Source organism: Cynocephalus volans, chromosome 10 (assembly GCF_027409185.1).
Source record: "Cynocephalus volans isolate mCynVol1 chromosome 10, mCynVol1.pri, whole genome shotgun sequence".
NCBI classification, from domain to species: domain Eukaryota; kingdom Metazoa; phylum Chordata; class Mammalia; order Dermoptera; family Cynocephalidae; genus Cynocephalus; species Cynocephalus volans.
In genome coordinates, this window is record NC_084469.1 from 53,189,868 (window position 1) to 53,209,686 (window position 19,819).

At 50.0% G+C, this 19,819-nt stretch overlaps 1 protein-coding gene and 1 non-coding gene across 4 annotated transcripts; both read right to left on the reverse strand.

Annotated features, from left to right (window-relative positions):
• Nucleotides 1–1,421: 1,421 nt before the first annotated feature.
• On the reverse strand, nt 1,422–14,752 carry CBLC (Cbl proto-oncogene C). 3 transcript variants are annotated; one of them, XR_010024655.1, is made up of 12 exons: nt 14,374–14,752; nt 11,258–11,404; nt 10,900–11,056; nt 10,504–10,625; nt 9,207–9,344; nt 6,443–6,530; nt 5,656–5,787; nt 4,825–4,986; nt 4,361–4,462; nt 1,825–1,940; nt 1,620–1,692; nt 1,422–1,506 (listed from the first exon to the last, which is right to left on the reverse strand). XR_010024655.1 is itself a non-coding variant. In XM_063112108.1 (11 exons), exons 1-11 carry the CDS (start codon nt 14,724–14,726, stop codon nt 1,683–1,685), a joined length of 1,506 nt encoding a protein of 501 aa, XP_062968178.1. In that variant the 5' UTR covers nt 14,727–14,752; the 3' UTR covers nt 1,532–1,682. The 3 variants fall into 3 exon arrangements, 2 of the variants coding, with proteins under 2 accessions (XP_062968178.1, XP_062968177.1); XM_063112108.1 differs by lacking the exon at nt 1,422–1,506 and having other exon boundaries at nt 1,532–1,692; nt 4,382–4,462; XM_063112107.1 differs by lacking the exon at nt 1,422–1,506 and having other exon boundaries at nt 1,532–1,692.
• Nucleotides 12,999–13,071, reverse strand: TRNAV-GAC (transfer RNA valine (anticodon GAC)). Its single transcript has one exon. It is a non-coding gene; the product is annotated as a tRNA-Val (tRNA).
• Nucleotides 14,753–19,819: the final 5,067 nt, after the last annotated feature.

Genomic DNA, 19,819 nt, shown 5'->3' on the forward strand with positions numbered 1-19,819 from the left:
CCAACATGTAACCAATAGAAAGAATGTGGCAGAAGTGACACTGCATGACCCCCAAGATGAGGTAAAAAAGGTCATGCAGCATCTACCTGAGTCACTGGAATACTCTCTGTGAAGCCTTCGTCCATCATATAAGTTGTCTGAGTACCTTGAGGCAGCCATACTGTGGGGAAGTCCAAGCTACCAAGTGTGGAGACCACATGGAAAGGCTCCGAGACTGTAGAGGGACATCTGTCCAGCCCCCAGCTCCCCGCTCCAGGAATCATCACTAGATTGCACCGTTTGATTGTACCCTGAGCCAGAACCAACAAAGCTTTTCCCCAAATCCTGGTCCACAGCAACCATGAGAGGTAACACAGTGACTACTGTCATTTGCCACAAAGTCGTGATTTGTTAGGGGCAACCACTAATGAGAAGAGCAGCAACATCCTGTTTCTGGGGCAGCAGAGGCAGCAAAATGACCACAGTGTCCCGTGGACATCGGGGCACCAGCGTGTCCTCATCAGACCGGTTCTGGGGTGTGATTGCGGCTGGGTTACTGTTGCTGGCCCGCTGCCAGTGTTCTTGCTCACTTTCCAATCCTGGTTCTCCAAATCACTTCTGGGATTCTGTGAATGGCCCAAAATCCTCCCAAGAAATTCCCTTTCTGCCTCAGAGATGGCTGCTGTTGCAACTACATCTGCGATATATGCTTTCAGGCTCCCTTTCCAATGGGATACCTTTTCCCTATCTTTTAAGTCTCAGCTCAGACATCCCCTCATCCTGGAATCCCTCCCTGTCCTCCCAGGCTGGGTCAGGCACCCCATCGGGGCTCCTGCAGCCCCCTGTGGTTCATCACTGTCTGGAGTCAGGTCTGCCTCCCCTAGCAGACTGTGAACCCTAGGGGGGCAGTGATCTCTACTTTGTGCCCAGCATTGCTCAGCTCAGGGTGGGCACAGGGGACGGGCTCGGGGGTATGGACTGGTTTAAACTGAAGTGGAGGGAGGCTTGAGTCCCTCCAGGATTAGTGATGAGATGGGAAGATGCTTCCTCAGCTCGATTTCGACTGGAAGTTACTGTTACTCTGGGAGCAGGATCTCAGAGGGGAATGGAGGAAAGAGAGCAGGTTGTAGCCAGACTGGGTGCAGACTCTTAAGGAAACGTGGGGTCTTTCTGACTAGGGACTTAGAACTTGGAGATCTGGGTCTGGGTCCAGGATTTTTTTTGCCATGATGGGGGAGGGGGCTTGGATGCCTGATTCTCTGAGAACTTGGGACTCTGGACTCCTAAGTCCTGAGAGCAGGACTCTTGGGACTGAGGGAGGAGGTTGGGAACCCAGAACCCTGAGTTGATGGGGGTGGTTGTGGGGATCAGGCCTCTGAGTTGTCCATTCCCAGTGCCAAGCTGCCCCCTGGTGGTCGCTGCACTCTTCCTTCACACACCAGAGACAGATCAGGCTTGGCAGTTTATTTCTGCTTCACAAACCCCTTCCAGCCCCTGGGGCTCCCCTTAGCAGCACATCTTGGTGCCCTGCGATGCAGAAAGAGAGGTGGGTTAGATTAGATCACATCTGGGCGGAATGGGGTGGAGCTAGACAGGGCCAGGCCAAGAAGGGAATCTGGAGAGAGGGGGAATGGACTCACCTAGCCTCCAGGCCTGGGCAGTGATCATGGGCCTCATGGGGGCAGCTGGAGGGGTGTTTCCCTTTAGGAGTTTCTGCAATGAAGAGAGTTTGGGAGGGGCCTGTTGATTTTCTGGGATCCAGTGTTTCCCTTCTGTCCCCCTTCCCCGACCCCTTTTCCCTTAGATCCAGGAGTCCCAGACCAGCCTGGGATCCTCTCCACTTACTCTGTGGCCTCCTCCCTGGCCTGGAGCCTGGAGGTCATTTCCCACGGCGCTGAGGCCACAGTCCCAAATCTTGGCAAGGGAAGGGGGGTGCGAAGTCTTGGAAGGGCCAAAGGTGCCTGGAGGGGAGGAGGTTAAGAAATGTGCCAGTTGAGAGGCAACCTGGGACCTGGGGACGTCATTTCGCAGGCTCAGACAGGGATAACGCAGTGGTGGTGGGGGCTGTATGATAGGTTCTTGTCTATTCTGTTTTTTCTCTTGCACCTCTGCCTTGAGTAGGAAGAAACTTTCATTTGTCTGTCTGTTTGTCCACTCATCCATCCATCTGTTCATCTGTTCATTCATTCATCCCACAAACATTTTCTGGGCATCTATAGTGTGCCAGGCACTGTTCTACGCTCTGGGGAGACAGCTGTGCACAAAACAGAAAAAAATCCTCTGTTCTTGTGGAGCTGATGGACTTGATGTGGAGCAAGAGGCTTAGTGAGTAATCAGCTCATGAACAAGGGTTATGTGTCCTTGATGTAATGGAGAATGAAGAGGGTGGAGGGTGACTGGAGATAGGAGGGCAGCCGGGGAGGGCCTCTTGGAGATGGAACGACTGAACAGAAGCCTGCGTAAGGGATCTGGGTTGAGGCTTGCGGTGGGTGGTGGGCTTGTTAGAAGGAGAGCAAAGCATTTGAGGGGTGGTGGTATGAGGTCAGAGAGGTGGGGAGGGTCAGATCCCTAGGCCTGGTGGGCTATGGAGAGGACTTTGGCTTGAATTCTTAGAGCCCTGGGGAGCTAGTGGCGGCTTCTTAGAGGCAAGGGAGGGGATTTGACTCAGATTGCAGATGACTGATCTCAGGCATCATCGAAACCTATAGGGCATGCTTGCCCTTATTCTCCACATGGAGACACTGAGGGTCAGAGAGGTCCCCTGTTGGCCCATATGCAGATCACAACCACATTGACACAGCCCCATCCTATCCAGTGCCTACAGCAGCCCCATTAGGCAGGGCTGAGCATCATGCCCATTTTACAGACAGAGGAACTGAGGCCCACAGAGAGAGTGGAGGAAGGGATGTGAGGAGTCTACAGCCAAAGGCCTGGTTCCAGTTCTGACACCATCACATGTGAGCTGGGTGACCTTCAGCTCTGAGCCTCAGCGTCCCCCTCTGTATAATGGGATCATAACTACCTACCCACCTCATGCTGTCATGACAATTAATCTTTTTTTTTTTTTTGGCAGCTGGCTGGTGTGGGGATCCGAGCCTTTTGACCTTGGTGTTACAATATCGTGCTCTAACCCACTGAGCTGACCAGTCAACCCTATCATGACAATTAAACAAACATGTTAAAAAGCAGTGCCAGGCACATAGTGAAAGTTATACACACATTAATTATTTTCAAGACGACAGTCACCTTGTTGGGAAATAGCAAACCCAGGGCTGTCTCTTCCATGGAATGCTTTGAAGAATGAAAGAGTAGGAGTGGACTGGAATTTGAATCAGGCAGCGTTTGGGAAGAGGAGGAAAGGGCATGGCAGGTGGACGGCCCAGCCTAGGCAAAGGTGCAACCATCTGGCCAGAGGTGCCCTGTCAGCCTGCCGTTCTGGCCCTGTCCCCCTTACGGTCCTCAGGGAGCCAGCTGAGTGCCTCCTAATGTTTCCATTTGCTTTTGGCTGCAGGTCGGGATCTGTTTTTAGCTTCCCTTGCCGGTCTCATCGCCCCCCCCTTCCTGCTGGCTCTCTTGTTTGCTGTGGTCGAATAATGTTCCTGGACTTCCTGAGCTGTTTGTTTGAAGATGGCCTAGTATTGATTAAAGGCTGTGTGTACCCAGCCTGAGATGCTAACAGGGATCTGCCCCACCCTAGCGGGTCATGGTCACAGAATATCCTGGGGTGGGAGGTGGGGGGAGAAGAAAGCAAGGCTAGGACCTTAAAGACCCCAGCACTGACTTCTTTTCTTTCGGGCTGTGTGGCTTTGGGCAGGTGCAATCACCTCTTTGAGCTTTTTTCCTCTGGAAAATGGGGAGAGAAACATTTTCGACTTCGTGGGGCTGCTGGGAGGACTCAGTTCAGTCTATTCCTTCAACACCTATTTCCTGAGCACCTACTGTGTGTATGTGTTAGGCCCTGTTCTAGGCTCTGGAGATACAACAGAGAATAAGACAAAGTAATAATCCTCAGGAGTGTTTCAACTTGCTGACGTTGATGGAAAACAAAACCGTACACTGTGCCAGGTGGTGAAAAGGACTATAAAAAATGGGACAGGGATGGAGGTCCTACTGTCAATAGGGTGGTCAGGGAAGGCCTCCCTGCAGAGGGGTGAGAAAGCGAGCCTGGGGAAAGGTGATCCAGGCAAAGGGAACAGCTAGTGCAGAGGCCCTGAGATAGGTCATGCCTGGGAGGATGGAGGGAGAGCACGAAAGCCACGGAGGGGATGAATAAGGGAGAGAACAAGAGAAGAGGTCACAGAGGTGGTGGGTGCCAAGGATGGTGCCTGAGTGTCCTGCCGGACCGGGGAACTTGGGCTTGAGTGACGCTCGAGCTGCCGACCTGAGACAAGGCCTGACTCACCACCTGCAGCTGGAATTCACTTGTGGGTCTCCTGGGGGACAGGTCTAGCCGCGGGGGCAGTGGAGGAGGTGAGGGGGCCGCCTGGAGGAGACAGAGGGTGAGGAGGGGCTGTGAGCTGCCGTTCCCTTTCCACCTACACGTCCTCCTGTCTGGGATCCCAGCATTCGGGCACTGTTCTAGACTCGAGATATAATGGAGAGTTAGACAAAGTCCTAACCCTTGGGAGGGTTACAGTCAGAGAAAGCCACAGCCCAGATGCTTGGGGAAGCAGAAATCCGGGCCCCTAGGATCCAGGCATCCTGTCACCAGCCCCCTCCTCTCTCAGACCCAGGAGTTTGGGTTCCCAGGCCCCTGCCCCCTCAGACGTAGCAGTCTGGGCCCCCAGCCACTTCTCCATCAGACCCCAGGAATTCCAGTTCCAGCTCCTGCCTGGTCCTGCTTACCTGCCCCTGCTCCAACTCCCCATCTTTCTGGTCACTGCTGTCCCCTAGGTCCTTAGCAGTGACTCCGGCTTCTGCTGGTTTCTCTTGGAATTGATATATACTCACGGCTTCTCGGCCCTTGATCTCGCAGCGGCAGAAGGGGCAGGTCTGGCTATCCGAACGCTAGGGGAGGCCGGGAGGGAAAAGGTCAGTGTCTCCCTGTTCCAGCTCATCCCTTGGGACTGTGAAGACCTCCACTCCCAACAGAGTGATGTGTGGAAGACAGACAGAAGGAGCGAAATGGAGGGAGAGAGGAGGAGTCATGCAGAGAGGGAAACAGGGAGAGAGATGCTGGGTAGGAAGGTGGGAGGGAGGGACTGGGCCAGAGCCTGGGGCCAGGAGGGGCCCACGCAGATGGGGATCCAGTGCAGCTGGGGCAGCAGCTCCCGGGCTGGCCATTGTGGAGGGCTTTGTGAGCTCAGATCCTCACTATGGCCTTTGGGAGGTTCCTATCATCAGCCCCAACCTCCTCAGGAGGAGGCTAAGGCTCAGAGAGGCAAAGCCACTGGCCCCAGATCACCCATCAAGGGAAGGAAGGAGCCCTTTTCATAAATGATGTAGCTGGAGAAGGAGAAACAGAAGTAACATATGCAGAGTGAGATGGAAACTGAGGCACAGACATAGATAGCCAGGCTCCTAAGTGATCCCGAGCAGGTCTCTGCTCTTTCTGGGCCTCAACTTCCCCATCTGATGATCAATGAGGCATATGGGAGATCCTCTTGGGGCTTTTACTGTAGAGAGGGGGAGACAGGGGAAGACCAGGTGAGAAGACGGGGCAGAGGTCAGACCCACCTGCCAGGCAGCCAGGCAGCGGCCACAGAGCAGGTGCCCGCATGGCTCGATCCTCACGTCCTTGTTACTCTCAGCACAGATTTTGCAGAGCTCAAATGTGGAGTCCACGGCCCAGTACAGCTGCATCTGCTCCTGGCAGGTGAGAAGATGGGGAGGATGGGAAGGGTGGGTGAGATAAGACTGGGAGGATAAGAAGCAAGTCCCAAACCTCTGCACCAGCCCTGAACCCTCTCCCAAGTTCAAGGCCAGTGTGTCCAGCTACCTCTGACATGTCTTCACTCCTCGTTATCAGACTTGTTCTCTGGGGTTGTCTATACTCAGGGTTGCCATATTTAGAAAAGAAAAATACTGAATGCTTTGTTAAACTTGAATTTCAGATAAATGGTGAATAAAATCTGAAGTATAAGTATGTCCCAAATATTACATGGGATATACTTACACTAAAAAAAAAAAAAAAAAAAAAAAATCATTGTTTCTCACTCATAGGGTGGCTGTGAATATTAAGAGCTGCCATAGGGGCTGTCATTAGGGAACACTCAAGTGCATTCACTGTTCTGATGACCTCAGCAGAATCATTTTCCTGTTTATTCCCCACAATAACCCCTGGGAAGGAGGCAGGAGGAGCTGTATTTTCCAGAGGATGAACTGAGCTTCAGAGAGGCCAAGTGATTTACTCAAGTTCCCACAGCCCCCAAACCAGCACTCCAACCCCAGGCCTCTTGGCCAAGGCCAAGTGGGGGTGATAGGGGCAGTGAGCAAGGACTGTGGGCACAGGCCTGGATCTCACCTCTGACACACGGATGCGCTGATGGGGCTCTGTCTGGCAGAGCTCAGTCAGGTCTGGGTTGTGGTTCTTCCCATCTGGGTAGAGGTAGCTGGGGGAAGGGAACGGAGGGTACTGAGGGGCCATCCAGTACCTCCAACCCACAGACCAACAAGGACCCTCCTCTCCCACGGGGCCCCTTAGCTCCCAGGGATGAGGATCTGCCCCAAATCCATTGCTGGCCTGGGGATATTTTCCCTGTACTTTTCTCAAATTAGTACTCTTCAGGGCAGGCTGTGTCCCCTCAAACCCCCCAGCGCAGGGCTGTGTCCTCTCAGACCCCCAAAGAAGAGCACACTAAATCTAAATGACTCAAACTCTGGAAACAAGGACGAGATTCAATGAGAATCAGGAAACTGATCAAAATCTCAGGCTTTGTCCACCTAGAACCTCTCTCTTCATCTTTACGCCTGAGCATAACAGATTTGAGTTACAGATTGTTGGAGTGCACAAATCCTAGAATCTTAAAATATAAGGGCCAGAGGACCCTCTGAGACCGTCTACACGACTTCTTGCCTCACAGATGGTGATCCGGGGCTCAGTGTGGGGAAGGCAGCCGCCCAAGGTCACACAGTCATGCCAGAGAGACACAGAACCAGGGACGCAGGAAAGGTCTCAGCACTGGACTCAGGGCAGCTGAGAAGAAGGCTCTGGACCCTCTGGGTCTCCCATCTGGGTCATTACTGCATCCTCAGACCAACAGAGGGGTCACGAGTCCTCTGAGCCTGGCGGCCCTGCCACGCCAGCCACATAGAGCTGTGGAGGATCCCTGGCCTGGGCCCTGCAGTGGCTCTCCCACAAATGCATTGTGACCTAGGCTGGGCATTGCTACCTCTCTGGCCTTAGTTTCCCCTTCTGTACAATGGATGTAATCATACCTGGGGCAAAGATTGGTGGCAAGGATTAAATAAGAGTGTGCTCATAGAACAGCCCTGTCCTCTGCACCTATGCACCCAATGAGAAGGAGCTGCTGCAATCAACTTTACATCCCGAAAGCCACCTTGCTGTGTAATGGAAAGAGCTTGGTGTCCCTTCCCCTCTCTCAGGGACTTGATTTTTCCATAGGGGTGTGTGTGTGTGTGTGCGTGTGCGTGTGCGTGTGTGCGCGAGCGCGTTGTAGGGCAGGGGGTTTGGACCAAATTTGTGGTATTCACACAAAACTCTGGAATCCTCTTCTCCAATGAAATCCAACTTGGAACTCAGGACAGTGTGTGAATAAGGGTCACACTCTGAGCCTAGCTGCCTGGCTTCAAATCCCAGCTCGTTAGCTCAGTAGCTGTGTGGCCTGGGCAAGTGGCTCTGCCTCTCTGTGCCTCAATTTCTTCAGCTGTCAAATAGGGATATAATAATAGTACGTGTGTGTCTATACAATAGATCATTACTCACGGCCTCCGCACTTGCGAATTTGCCTACTCACTAAAATTTATTCGTAATCACTAAGTCAACACTCCCAGCACTTTTGTGGCCATTCCCGAACCCGCACAGAGAGGTGAAAACGTGGGCGGCCCTGTGTGCTCATTCTCAGCCGCGTGTGAACAAGGCAGTACTTGGCCTTGTTTCAGCTCTGATCCTGTAAACACGTGTTCTTTTTGCAGTCTATTCAGTGCCACATTTCCCTCATTTTTCTGCTTTCTGTTAGTGATTTCACTGTTTTAAATGGCCCCCAAGAGCAGTGCTGAAGTGCTGTCTATTGCTCCTAAGCAAAAGAAAGCTGTGATGTGCCTTATGGAGGAAACGTGTGTTAGGGAGGCTTCATTCAGGCACAGGTTACAGTGCGGTTGGTTGTGAGTTCAACGTGAATGAACTGACAATATGTATCAGAATGTCTTTAAACAAAAACACACATTAAGCTTATCATGTAGTGACTGGTTGACAAAAATGTGATCAGAGTCTTGCAGGAACCTACACCTGTATTTCCCCTAGGAGCAATGGCTCAGTGTTCAATAATTCAGGATTAATGACGATTTTATAGAACATAACTATCGTGAATAGTGAGATAGATAGCAGATCTGTGTCTCTATCGCATATCATCCCACTCATATATATATCACTAAGAGAGCTTTGGCTAAAGGTGAAACTCTAAAACTTTTTTTTTTTTTTTTTTTAAAGATGACCGGTAAGGGGATCTTAACCCTTGACTTGGTGTTGTCAGCACCACGCTCAGCCAGTGAGCGAACCGGCCATCCGTATATGGGATCCGAACCCGGGGCCTTGGTGTTATCAGCACCGCACTCTCCCGAGTGAGCCACGGGCCGGCCCGAAACTCTAAAACTTAACCTGCCTTTTTGCTCCTCTCCTCCTATCCAAGACAGCTTCTGAAAGAGGGGTTCTGGGACAGCCAAGGTTACAGGTTGAAAACTATGTCTTGCTGGGTCCCCAGTTCTCTTTCTGCCCCGCTGGTCTAGATTCCAGAACAGAATATGATAAAGAAGTGAAAGCTCTTGAGCCCACTTCCAAGAAATGCAGACCCTGGGGCTGTGCTCTACTCCCAACATACTTCTCAGAAGTGCTGCCAGCCCTTAGGGCAGCTTTTCAGGAACTGCGGAGAGTTGCTCCTTCCTCAAGACCCTGACTGCTTCCTGCTGGAACATTATAGTATTGCAACTTTGTGATGTCTGCCAAGTGAACTGCGTACCCCCAAACGTGGTGGTTTGGGCACTACTCAACATGCATGATCATTCAAAGTGGATTTTGCTGACACCCTTCTCCTGCCAGGATGGAAACTCACAAGCCGTCCTTTTTTCCTTCCAGGAGCACCTGGAACAGAGGTCTGTTGGGAGGGATGGTCTGCAGGATGCTGCCATCTACACTCACGTAGCCAATGGCCCACTGCCCCAGGCGAGTACAGCTGGGCCGGAAGATGTAGCTGGAGGGAGAGGTCGGTAGAATGGGGTGAGGAAGCAATCGCTGTGGTCCCTTTTGGGAATTCTCAGTTTCCCACCATATTGGGGATCCAGGTGTCTAAGTCCTTGTACCAGCTTCCCACCCTCTAGGCAATGAGGTGCTAGATCCCTGTCTGCCTCTATAGGGGATACCTGTTGTTTTTACCTGCTTAGCTCTTATGAGAACACCACCCCTGTTTCTATTTGGAGAACTCTCCCTCCTTCACTGAAGTTTAGACAAGGCTAATTCTGGCTTGGTCAATGAGTGCATTTCAGGACCCCTGACTGCAGTGACGGGAGTCAGTTCAGGGACTTTTGTTGGATGTACCAGAGCAAGTTACCCAATTTCTACAGTTTGCTAGAGGATGGGAGCTGGTACTTTTAGAAGCCATTTGCCACCATGAGGAATGAACATGTCTGAGAACGAAGCTAACACAGAGGACAGCAGAGACAGGAGATGAACGGAAACTGATTTGTAACAATAGCGCTTGAACACCTGGATCCAGCTGTGCCTGAAACCCACACTCTGGTCTTTTCAATTATAGAAATCAATTCATTCCTTTTTCTTTTCCCTTAAACCAGTTTGAAGTGTAACTGGAAGAGTGCTAATATATTCACCTTCCTGGGGTTCCTGCACCTCAGCCCTGCAGAGACTCACGAACATGACCTATTATTCCCTTAACTTTCTGGTGTTCCAGGTAGACCAGCTTCTTAATTCTTAGTCCCTTGGAGGGACCCAGCAGCTCAAAACCCCTGGCGTGGAATAATTTAAGGACTCAGGTGTCTAGTTTCCCAGTCTCCTACACCAACAGGTGGTGGTCACATTCAAAATATTTAACAGATGGTAAAGCGTGAGCTCTGACCTATCAGAAATGGACCTTACCCTGGGGCTGGGTCTTCCGACTGCCCTGCCAGACCAGGTGTTGTCCCTTTAACTGCTGGGTTGTGGGACAGTCCAGGAGGTCTCAGAAGAGGCAGGGTGACAGGGATACTGTGTCCTATCTCTGAGTTCTTGACTCTCTGCTATCCCAGGTCCCTCAGTTCTTACTCTCTGAAGGATGTCTGGGCTTCCACCACCCACCAGCCCAGCACCCCGACCCAGTGGCCCCCACAGCCTCACCTCCTGAGGCCTGAACCTTTTACCTTCCTGGCTTGTCCCTGCAGGCCTGCAGGCGTGCTTGGACCTCATCATATGTGAGGAAGGCCATGTAGCCTGGGTGGTTGACTGCCAGGAGCTGCCAGTTCCTGAGGAGTGTTGGCCATGGCTGGGGTGGGGCAGGGCTTGGGTCAGGGAGGGACCAAGGAAGCAGCCCACATCCCTAATGCCTCCCACGGTCCAAGAATCCAGACATCCCGCTCACACTCATGGTGGGCCTCAGAAATATCTCTGTTACATGGAAGACTCCAAACCTTTCCTTCTCCAGGACTCAGGAATCCAGGCTCCAGCCGCCTCCTCCCTCAGACCCCGGAGTCCAGGCCCCTGGTCCCTCCTCCCCTAGGACCCAAGAGTTTAAACCCCCAGCCTTGGCCTTTCCTGACCTGGAAGAGCCTGGTGAAGATGTCAAATTCGAAGATGGACACGTGACCACTGCAGGTGAGGTCAATAGTGGAGCGCAATGCCAGGGCCATGGAGCCTGCTTCCACAGGGTGGCAGGTGCACAAGAGTGACTCAAACTCGGTCCAGGGCAGCACACACCTGGGCAGGGGTTGGTTGGGGGAGACACAGCTGAGGCCTCTGGGAGCCCTGGGTGGAAGGATCTCTTAGAAGGCACCAGCTGGCGGCTTGGACTCCCGGGTCTGAGGGAGGAGGAAGCTGGGGACCTGGACTCCTGGGTCCCCGGGTGGGGGCAGAATGGGGCTAAGGACGTAAGGGGCCCTGGGGTGGGTTCTCACTCACCGGGCTCCACAGTGCTCTCTCCAGAAGGCGTGGGCGGGGGCCTTGGTGAGCTGGTATGTGTGTCCACAGTACTTCCCTCCCGGGAAGAGCGCACCCAGTTCCGCATGCATGTGGCTGAAGATGAGGGCCAGCTTGGCCAGCTGTCGCCTGGGGGTGGAAGAGGACCCGGGCTGGACCTTGGGACTCCCAATGACACCTTCCCCCCCTCAGAGGAGAAGGTTCTCAGACTCTCTCAAACATATCAGTGCAGGGTAAGAGTTTATTCTAAGACTGCCTGTTGGCCTGAAGCCCATGGTGGCTGGAAGAGAGAAACCTTGCCTAGTAGGACCGTGAGGACAACTAGCTGCACGGGGCTGTCTGCACGTAGCACATGCTCGGAAGTTTCCTTGCAGGTTTTAGCAACACCCAGGAGTGGGGTCGTGGATCCCTGTTTTTTCTCCGGCCGCTGCCTCCCTGAATTACTAGTCAGGATGTGGGGAATAGTAAAGAGTAGCTCTCACACTTACCAGCTGTATGATTTTTGGCAAGTTCCTTTTTTTCCCCTAAGCCTCAGTTATCTTAACTGTGAAATGGGGATAAGAATAGGATAGGCAGCAATGAGGATTCTTACATGTCTTATGAGCACACAAAATGCTTAGTACACTGGGCATAGAGTCTGCATTTAGTGCATGTTAATTTTATTACTGTTCTGATTTTACATTAATAGCTTCCTTGGACCGGATCTGTAGGGTTCCTGACAGTTTCTAAGCACCTCCCTTTCCAGAATCTAGAGTTGTGTTATACAGAATGGTAGCCAATGTCCACATATGGCTGGTCCAGATTGAGATGTGCTTTAAATGTGAAATACACACTGGAGGGCCTCAGCCAGCTCTCCCAACATCCTCCACCAGCCCAGCAACTACCATCTGTCGTGTCCTAGGCTCCTGAGCCTGGGCTGTGGGGGGGCAAGAGCCTTAGCCACGCCCTCTACGTCTGCAGCCAGCCCGGTGAGGACAACCAAGCTACCACCGGAAACACCCTGGGCACCCTAGCTCGGGTGATGGGGTGCCAGGGGCCTCGACCGTACCTTCCATCCTTCCGCCTCCCACCTTATTTCCCCCCCTTTCTTTTCCCCCTCCCACCCAACTGCTTCCCAACATCTTAGAATGTAAAAGAATAATAATATAAATAAATTCATGAGTGGATATGGAAAATGTGGTACATCTACACAATGGAATACTACTCAGCTATAAAAACGAATGAAATACTGCCATTTGCAACAACATGGATGGACCTCGAGAGAATTATATTAAGTGAAACAAGTCAGGCACAGAAAGAGAAATACCACATGTTCTTACTTATTGGTGGGAGCTAAAAATTAATATATAAATTCACACACACACACACACACACACACACACACACACACACACACACACACAAACCGGGGTGGGGGGAAGAAGATATAACAACCACAATTACTTGAAGTTGATACGACAAGCAAACAGAAAGGACATTGTTGGGGGGAAGGGGGGAAGGGAGAAGGGAGGGAGGTTTTGGTGATGGGGAGCAATAATCAGCCACAATGTATATTGAGAAAATAAAATTAAAAAAAAAAAATATATATATATATAAATAAATTCAAAAAACACAAAGAACAAAAATAGCACAAAAGAAAATCTTTAAAAAAATCATAAACATTATTATTCATAGCTTATTATTAATTGCTTTACTTAATTTATTTATTTACTTATTCAAAAGATGACCAGTAAGGGGATCTTAACCCTTGACTTGGCGTTGTCAGCACCACGCTCTCCCAAGTGAGCTAACTGGCCATCCCTATATAGAGATCCGAACCCGTGGCCTTGGTGTTATCAGCACCACACTCTCCCGAGTGAGCCATGGGCAGGCCCTGCTTTACTTATTTATTTATGGTGGCTGGCAGGTAAGTGCATCTGAACCCTTGACTTTGGTGTTATCAGCACGATGCGCTCCAAGTAAGCTAACTGGCCAGGCAATAATTGCTTTACACTGATCACAAGTTGAAATGATAATAATTTGGATATAGTGAGTTAAAGAAAATGATATTAAAAGAAATCTTTTTGTAACATGTCTACTAGGAAATTAAAAACTACGTACATGACGTGTATTAGATTTAATGAAGACTGCTGATCTAGAGCTCCTTCACATATTTCTAGGACTCCTGGGACTGTAAACCCACCCACCAGACACTCACTAAGCCCCACAACTTCCTAGTTTCTAGAACCTACTGAATCTAGAACAGTGGTTCTCAGTGGAGTTATACCACCCTTCTAAAGAGCTTCTAGAAATTTGCCATAGTGATTAGGGTGGGACAATCCTCTCCAACAAAATTTGCCCTCATCCCACTCAACTTTTGAATGCCCCATCAGACGTCTGTGAAGGTAGAAAATCCATTTACAGTTATCTGAGCCTCAAATCCAATTGCGTTGTACATGAGCATTTTGTGTACATTTTAAAGTTATACTGATTTTTGCAGAAATCCAACTATCTTATGTATCAAGGGAAGACTATTTAATTCTGCATCATGGTGGGTCTACCTATAGGTGCAAGTGTCTGACTAGCCGATTCTGCCTCCCAGAATAATTGTGCCTTGGCATGTTGACTCAAAATACAGATAATATATTACGAAAAACATTCCTTTGATCACTTTCTTATAATTTGGGCATTATAGTGATTTAAAAAATTATGGGTAGGCAGGTTGTTAAACCTAGGCATTTCATTTCAGGATGAATTAAGGAGATATTACAACATATTTGCTATAATGAAGGGGCACAGGGCCTGCCCGGGTTGAGGACCACTGATCTGGACCTTGTTCTGGGCTCTAGGCTCCAAAGGTCCTCTGCCTCTGTCGTTCAGCGGCCCTTTCCCCAGAGTTCAGAACAGCAGAGCGGGCAGCCTACAGACAATTCCGAGGTCCCGAGCCAGCTGTTCTTCAGGAACTAATGACCAAGTGGGTAGCTCAGGCAGGGACGGTGGAGGGACCCTGGGTTGAGCTGGGAGCCCGGACTCCTGGGTCCTGAGGGAGGAGAGGGCTGGGAGCATGACCTGGGCCTCACTCCTGGGGACTTTGTTCTGGGGCGAAGGCTTCCGCTCACCTGAGTCTGGAGCCCTCCCGGAAGAGCTCGTCGTTGGAGCCCCTTCGGCCCCGGGGTGGCAGCAGTGCCGCCACCTGTCTGCTCTTGGCCTCCAGGTTGGCCAGGTAGACGACTAGAAAGTCCCCGGCGCCGCCGGGACCCTCGGGGCCGCCTCCGCTGGCCGCCCGCCGAGCTTGCGCCACTTCTCGCAGTAGCTGCGCTGTGCGGGGCAGCAGGTCCCGCAGCGAGGGGGGACTCAAGGCCAGCCGCGGGTCCTCGCATTGCTCTTCCAGAAGCTTCAGCAGCCTCAGCGCCCGGCCCAGCGCGCGGGGCTCTTCCCACCGTCGCCCCCGAGGAACCACCGCCGCAGCCATGGGTCCCTCGGGAGTCCTGGGAGGGACGGGAGCGGCTGGCAGAGGCGGGGCCAGGCGCAGGGTGGAAGGAGGGGCGGGCCTGGAGAACGGGGAGGGGCCTGCGGGTACCTGTGTCTCCGAAGGGGGCGGGGCTGGGGCATCGGGCCCCTGGGTTCCCTAGGGGTGGGGCTTAGGTCTCATTCCCAGAAGAGAGCAGGGTGCGGTGGCTTTCGTGGGTGGCGATAGGAGAGGACTCCTGGGTGGGTGGGAATTGCAGGTAGGATGCCTGGGTCCCTTCAGGGAAGGGCGAGGGCTGAGGGGGCGCTGAGGGGAGTCCTGAGACTTTCGTTGGGTGGGGGACGGGGTGCTGGGAGTTTAGCTATTTAGACCCGACTGGGAGGTGGGACTGGAGTCTTGGTTGAACGCGTGGGTCTTTGGTGGTGGCATGGGATTAAAGGTCAGAAAGCTGAGGCATTTTAGGAGGAAAAGGTCAGGGAGGTAGTGTCATCTCTCTGTCCCCGAGAAGGAAGGTGCAGAGCGACCAGATCCCTGGGTCCCCTACGAGCAGGGGTTGGGAAGTGGGTGTCTGAGGGGCTAGGAATTTGGCAACAGTGTTCCTGGGTCCTCATGGCCGAGGGGACTGCGGGAAATCATGCTGGGGTTTAGACACCCAGATGGCCAAAGGAGGCAGACCCCTGGCTCCCAAAGGGGCGAGGCGGGAAGGTGGAGTCCAGGAATGCGGGGCCGGGGAGCGGCTCGTCAGCTCAGGGATGCCAGGGCGTGGTTTTCACCCCAACCTGCGAAACCTGTCCCATCAGCACAGTCTTGGCTGCTCGCTGGGCAGCCACCCAGGGGCGCTGTGGGCCGGGCGGTCCCTACGCCCGGAGGCACCCAGGCCACGCCCCCGCAGACCAGGTTTTTTATTTTTATCTTTATTGAATCGTGATTGATTATACACATTTTTGGGGTTCAACGTTGACATGTTTTGATCCAATCAGTATTACTAGCATATATAGTTACAAATCGTATTTACTTTTTATGCCCCTTGTTCAATCTGTCCCCATCCCCCTCTCCCTCCCACCTCCCCCCCAGGCCAAGTTCTGATCGCAAATGTGCGCATACCTGAAGAATTTCAGATCAGAGAACACTAGTAATACCTAACACTTACCGAACAACCGCTCTTTATATGCCTGTGTGTCAGGCCTTACAAACATTTTCTCACTGATTGCTCATACGCCTTTTGAGGTGGGAGGGGAAGGAGCTTCGATTAAGAGCTGAACCTCTGTCGCACCCCACCGCCCTCCCCAGCCCCACCCCCATCTCATCAAACCCGAGAATATTTCACTTAAGGAATCTTCGATGTTGCATCTCAGACTAACCAGAGACCGGGTCTTTGAGGTCAGGGTGGCGGAGTCTGCCTCCCAGCTCCTGGCTTTCCTGCCCTTTTTGAACCTCAGTTTCCTCACCTGAAAACAGGATGAAAACCCATTGGCCTGGCAAAAGTTCAAACTTTTAACTATGCTGAGTGCTGGCGAGGGGCTGGTTCGAGTGTAAATGGGCGAACTACATTGGAGAGCAATTCGGCAGCATCCATGAAACCTCTGGACAAATGGACAGGGCATTTGCCTGCTGCCTCCGTCAGAGCTGTGGCTTATAAACACTTTTGCCCGCATCAGTACATCAATACGGGTGCAGACACTTGAAACAAAAGTTTCACAGCATAGCCCTTACCTAGACTATGTCCATGCACTCTAATATCTTCTGTTTAATTCCATTTCATTAAAGGAAAAGTAGTGTTTGCAACCCACTAAATTGATTTCAGAACCCATTAATGGATCTTGTTGGCAATTTGAAAAATACTGCCCTGAGAAACTCTAAGAGACATGTTCAGTGATATTAATTGCAGTCTTGTTGGAAATGGAGCAAAGTAGGAACAAGGTAAGTGTCCATCACCAGAAGGGATGAATAAACTGTGGTACACTCTTACAATGGATTCCTGCCCAGAAGTTAAGATGAATGGGCTAGACACAAATACCAGTAGCGTGAGTCAGAAAACCATCACGATGAGTATACTGGGTCGAATAGTACACCCCATCCAAAGTTTATGTCCACTGGAACCTATGAATGTGACCATTTTTGGAAAGAGTGTCTTTGCAGATGTAATCAGGTTGAGATGAGGTCATACTGGATTAGGGTGGTGCTGTGGGTTGTGTGTCCCCCAAAAGTTCATGTATTGGAGACTTGACCCCCATTGTAACAGTGTTAAGAGGGTGGGAAATCCGATTATGGTATATGAAAGGTGGGGCAGTTGAGAGGTGATTGGATTGTGAAGACTGTGTCCTCCTGAATGGATTAATACATTCATGGAAAAATGAGTTATCATGGATGTGGTTCTGATGGCTTTATAAGGAGAGCAGTGACATGGTTAGCTGCCTTGCCCAGGGCATTCTTGCCATGTGACACCCTGCGTTGCTGTACAGAGTCACCACCCAGAAGAAAGTCCTCTCACCAGATGTGTTCCCTAGACTATGGACTTCCAGGCCTCCAAACTGTAAGAAATAAATTTCATTTCTTTATAAATTACCCAGCTTCAGGTATTTTGTTATAAGCAACAGAAAATGGACTAATACACGGGGGCCCTAAATTTAATATGACTGGTGTCCTTAAAAGAAGAAATCTGGACACACAAACACAGGGAGAACACCATGTGATGAGGAAGGCAGAGATTAGAATGATGCGTGTATAAACCAAGAAATGTTGAGGATTTCGAGGATTGCTGGCAAACATCGGAAGCTAGGAAGGGGCAAGGAAGGTTCCTCCCCTAGAGCCTTCAGAGAGAGCATAGCCCTGCTGACAATTTGATATTTGACTGCTAGCCACCCCGGACTGTGACAGAATAAGTTTCTGTTATTTTATTTATTTCTTTTTTTGGTGTCTGGCCGGTACCGGGATCTGAACCCGTGACCTTGGTGTTATAATGCCATGCTCTCGTTTCTCAACCAACTCAAACTTCTGTTTTTATTTTTTATTTTTTTATTTTTTAAAAAGATGACCGGTAAGGGGATCTCAACCCTTGGCTTGGTGTTGTCAACACCACTCTCACCCAGTGAGCGAACCCAGTGATCCAAGGCCGCGGGTTTGGATCCCTATATAGGGATGGCCGGTTAAGCTCAAATGGGAGAGCGTGGTGCTGACAACACCAAGTCAAGGGTTAGGATCCCCTTATCGGTCATTAAAAAAAAAAATCTGGATCAAATCTGGCAAAATAGACTTTGTACAGTTGCAGAGTGGATGCAAAAGTAGCAGATGATGTGAAAAGATGCTCAATACCATTATCAGTCAAGAAAATGAAAACCGAAACTATAATGAAATACGACTTCACACGCATTGGGATGGCTATCACAAAAAAGATAACAATAACAAGTGTTGACAAGGATGTAGAGAAATCGGAACCCCATACACTGCTGTTATGTAAAAAGTTTGCAGTGGGAATGTAAAATGGTGCAACTGCTTTGGAAAATAGTTTGGCAGCTCCTCAAAATGTTGAACATAGAGTTACCATATAAACATTCATTCATGTACATATACACACATATATATACCTGTGTATATGTATATCTCCCCCAGAAAATTGGAAACATATATTCACACAAAGACTTGTGGAAACCACCTATACGCCCACCAAGTGATGAATGGATAAATATAATGTGGTCTATCCATACAATGGAATATTATTCAGCCATTGAAAGGAATGAAGTTCTCATACATGCAACAACATGGACGGACCTTGTAAACATTATGCTAAATGTTAATCAATTATGTCTCAATAAAAACAAAACAAACAAGCAAACAAAAAACCAAAAACATAATGCTAAGAGAAAGAAGCCAGTCACAAAAGACGGCATCTTGTATCATTCTATTTATATGAAGTGCCCAGAATAGGCGTATCTACGGAGAAAAAGTATATTGGGGGTTTCCCAGGGCTGCGGGGGGAGGGAGGGAGAGTAGTGTTGGGGGGAAACCGAGAGTGCTACTAATGGGTATGGGGTGAAGAAAATGTCTTAAAATTGATTCTAATGATGATTGCACAATTCTATGAATATACTAAAACCATTGAATTGTACAGTTTGTTTTATTATTTATTTATTCAGATTTTGAATTATACATTTTAAATAAATGAAATATATGGTGTATGCATTATATCTCAATAAAACTATTGAAGAAAATGTAGACGCTAGACCTGAGATAGCCACAAGAGGGCGCGCTGAGGACAGGCTTTCCTTCTCCTTAGGGCAAGGAGTTTATTTGACCACGCCCCCAGATTCTGGCCACGCCTCTAGGGCTCTGACCACACCCCCATACCCCTGGCACCACCCCTAGACCTAAGTCCCTGGTCACACCCCCAAAGCAGTGTCTGAAGCAGCAAATTCGCCCTCCCGGCTCCCCAAACGCTGATCGCAAATGCATGCACAGACTTAGAGACTCTCAGAAGCACAACCTTAAAACCATAGAATTTTAAGCCATGGCTGTTAATTTGAAAGTTTTTCTTTTTCTCTTTTGAAAATCATTTTAAACTTACAAAGAATTTGCAAGAGAATAGATGGACAGAGATGTCTTGTGTAACCTTCACCCACATTCACCAGTTGTTAACAATTTGTCACATTTGCTTTATCATTAGTACTCTCTGTCTACCCCTACCCAACTATTTGAAAGTATCAGACATTATGCCCATTTGCCTCTAGATACTTCAGTTGTATTTCCAAGTATAAGGACATTCTCTTACACAGCCACACCACAGTTGAACAGTGGACTTTTAACAGTGATAACAATACTAGTATCTAACAGTGCAGCCTATATTCAAGTTGCCAGTTGTCCCCAAACTGTCCCCTATAGGAAAATTTTTTTTCCAGTCTGGGATCTAATCCAGGATTATGCATTGCATTTAGTTCTCAGATCTCTTCAGTTTCCTTCAGTCTGGTACAGTCCCTCAACCTTTCTTTGTGTTTCATGAAATTGACGTTTTTGCAGGTTACAGGCCAATTCTTTTGTAAGGTGTCCCCTTGATTTGGGTTTGTCTGAAGTTTCCTTGTGACTGGATTCTGTGTCAGGAATAT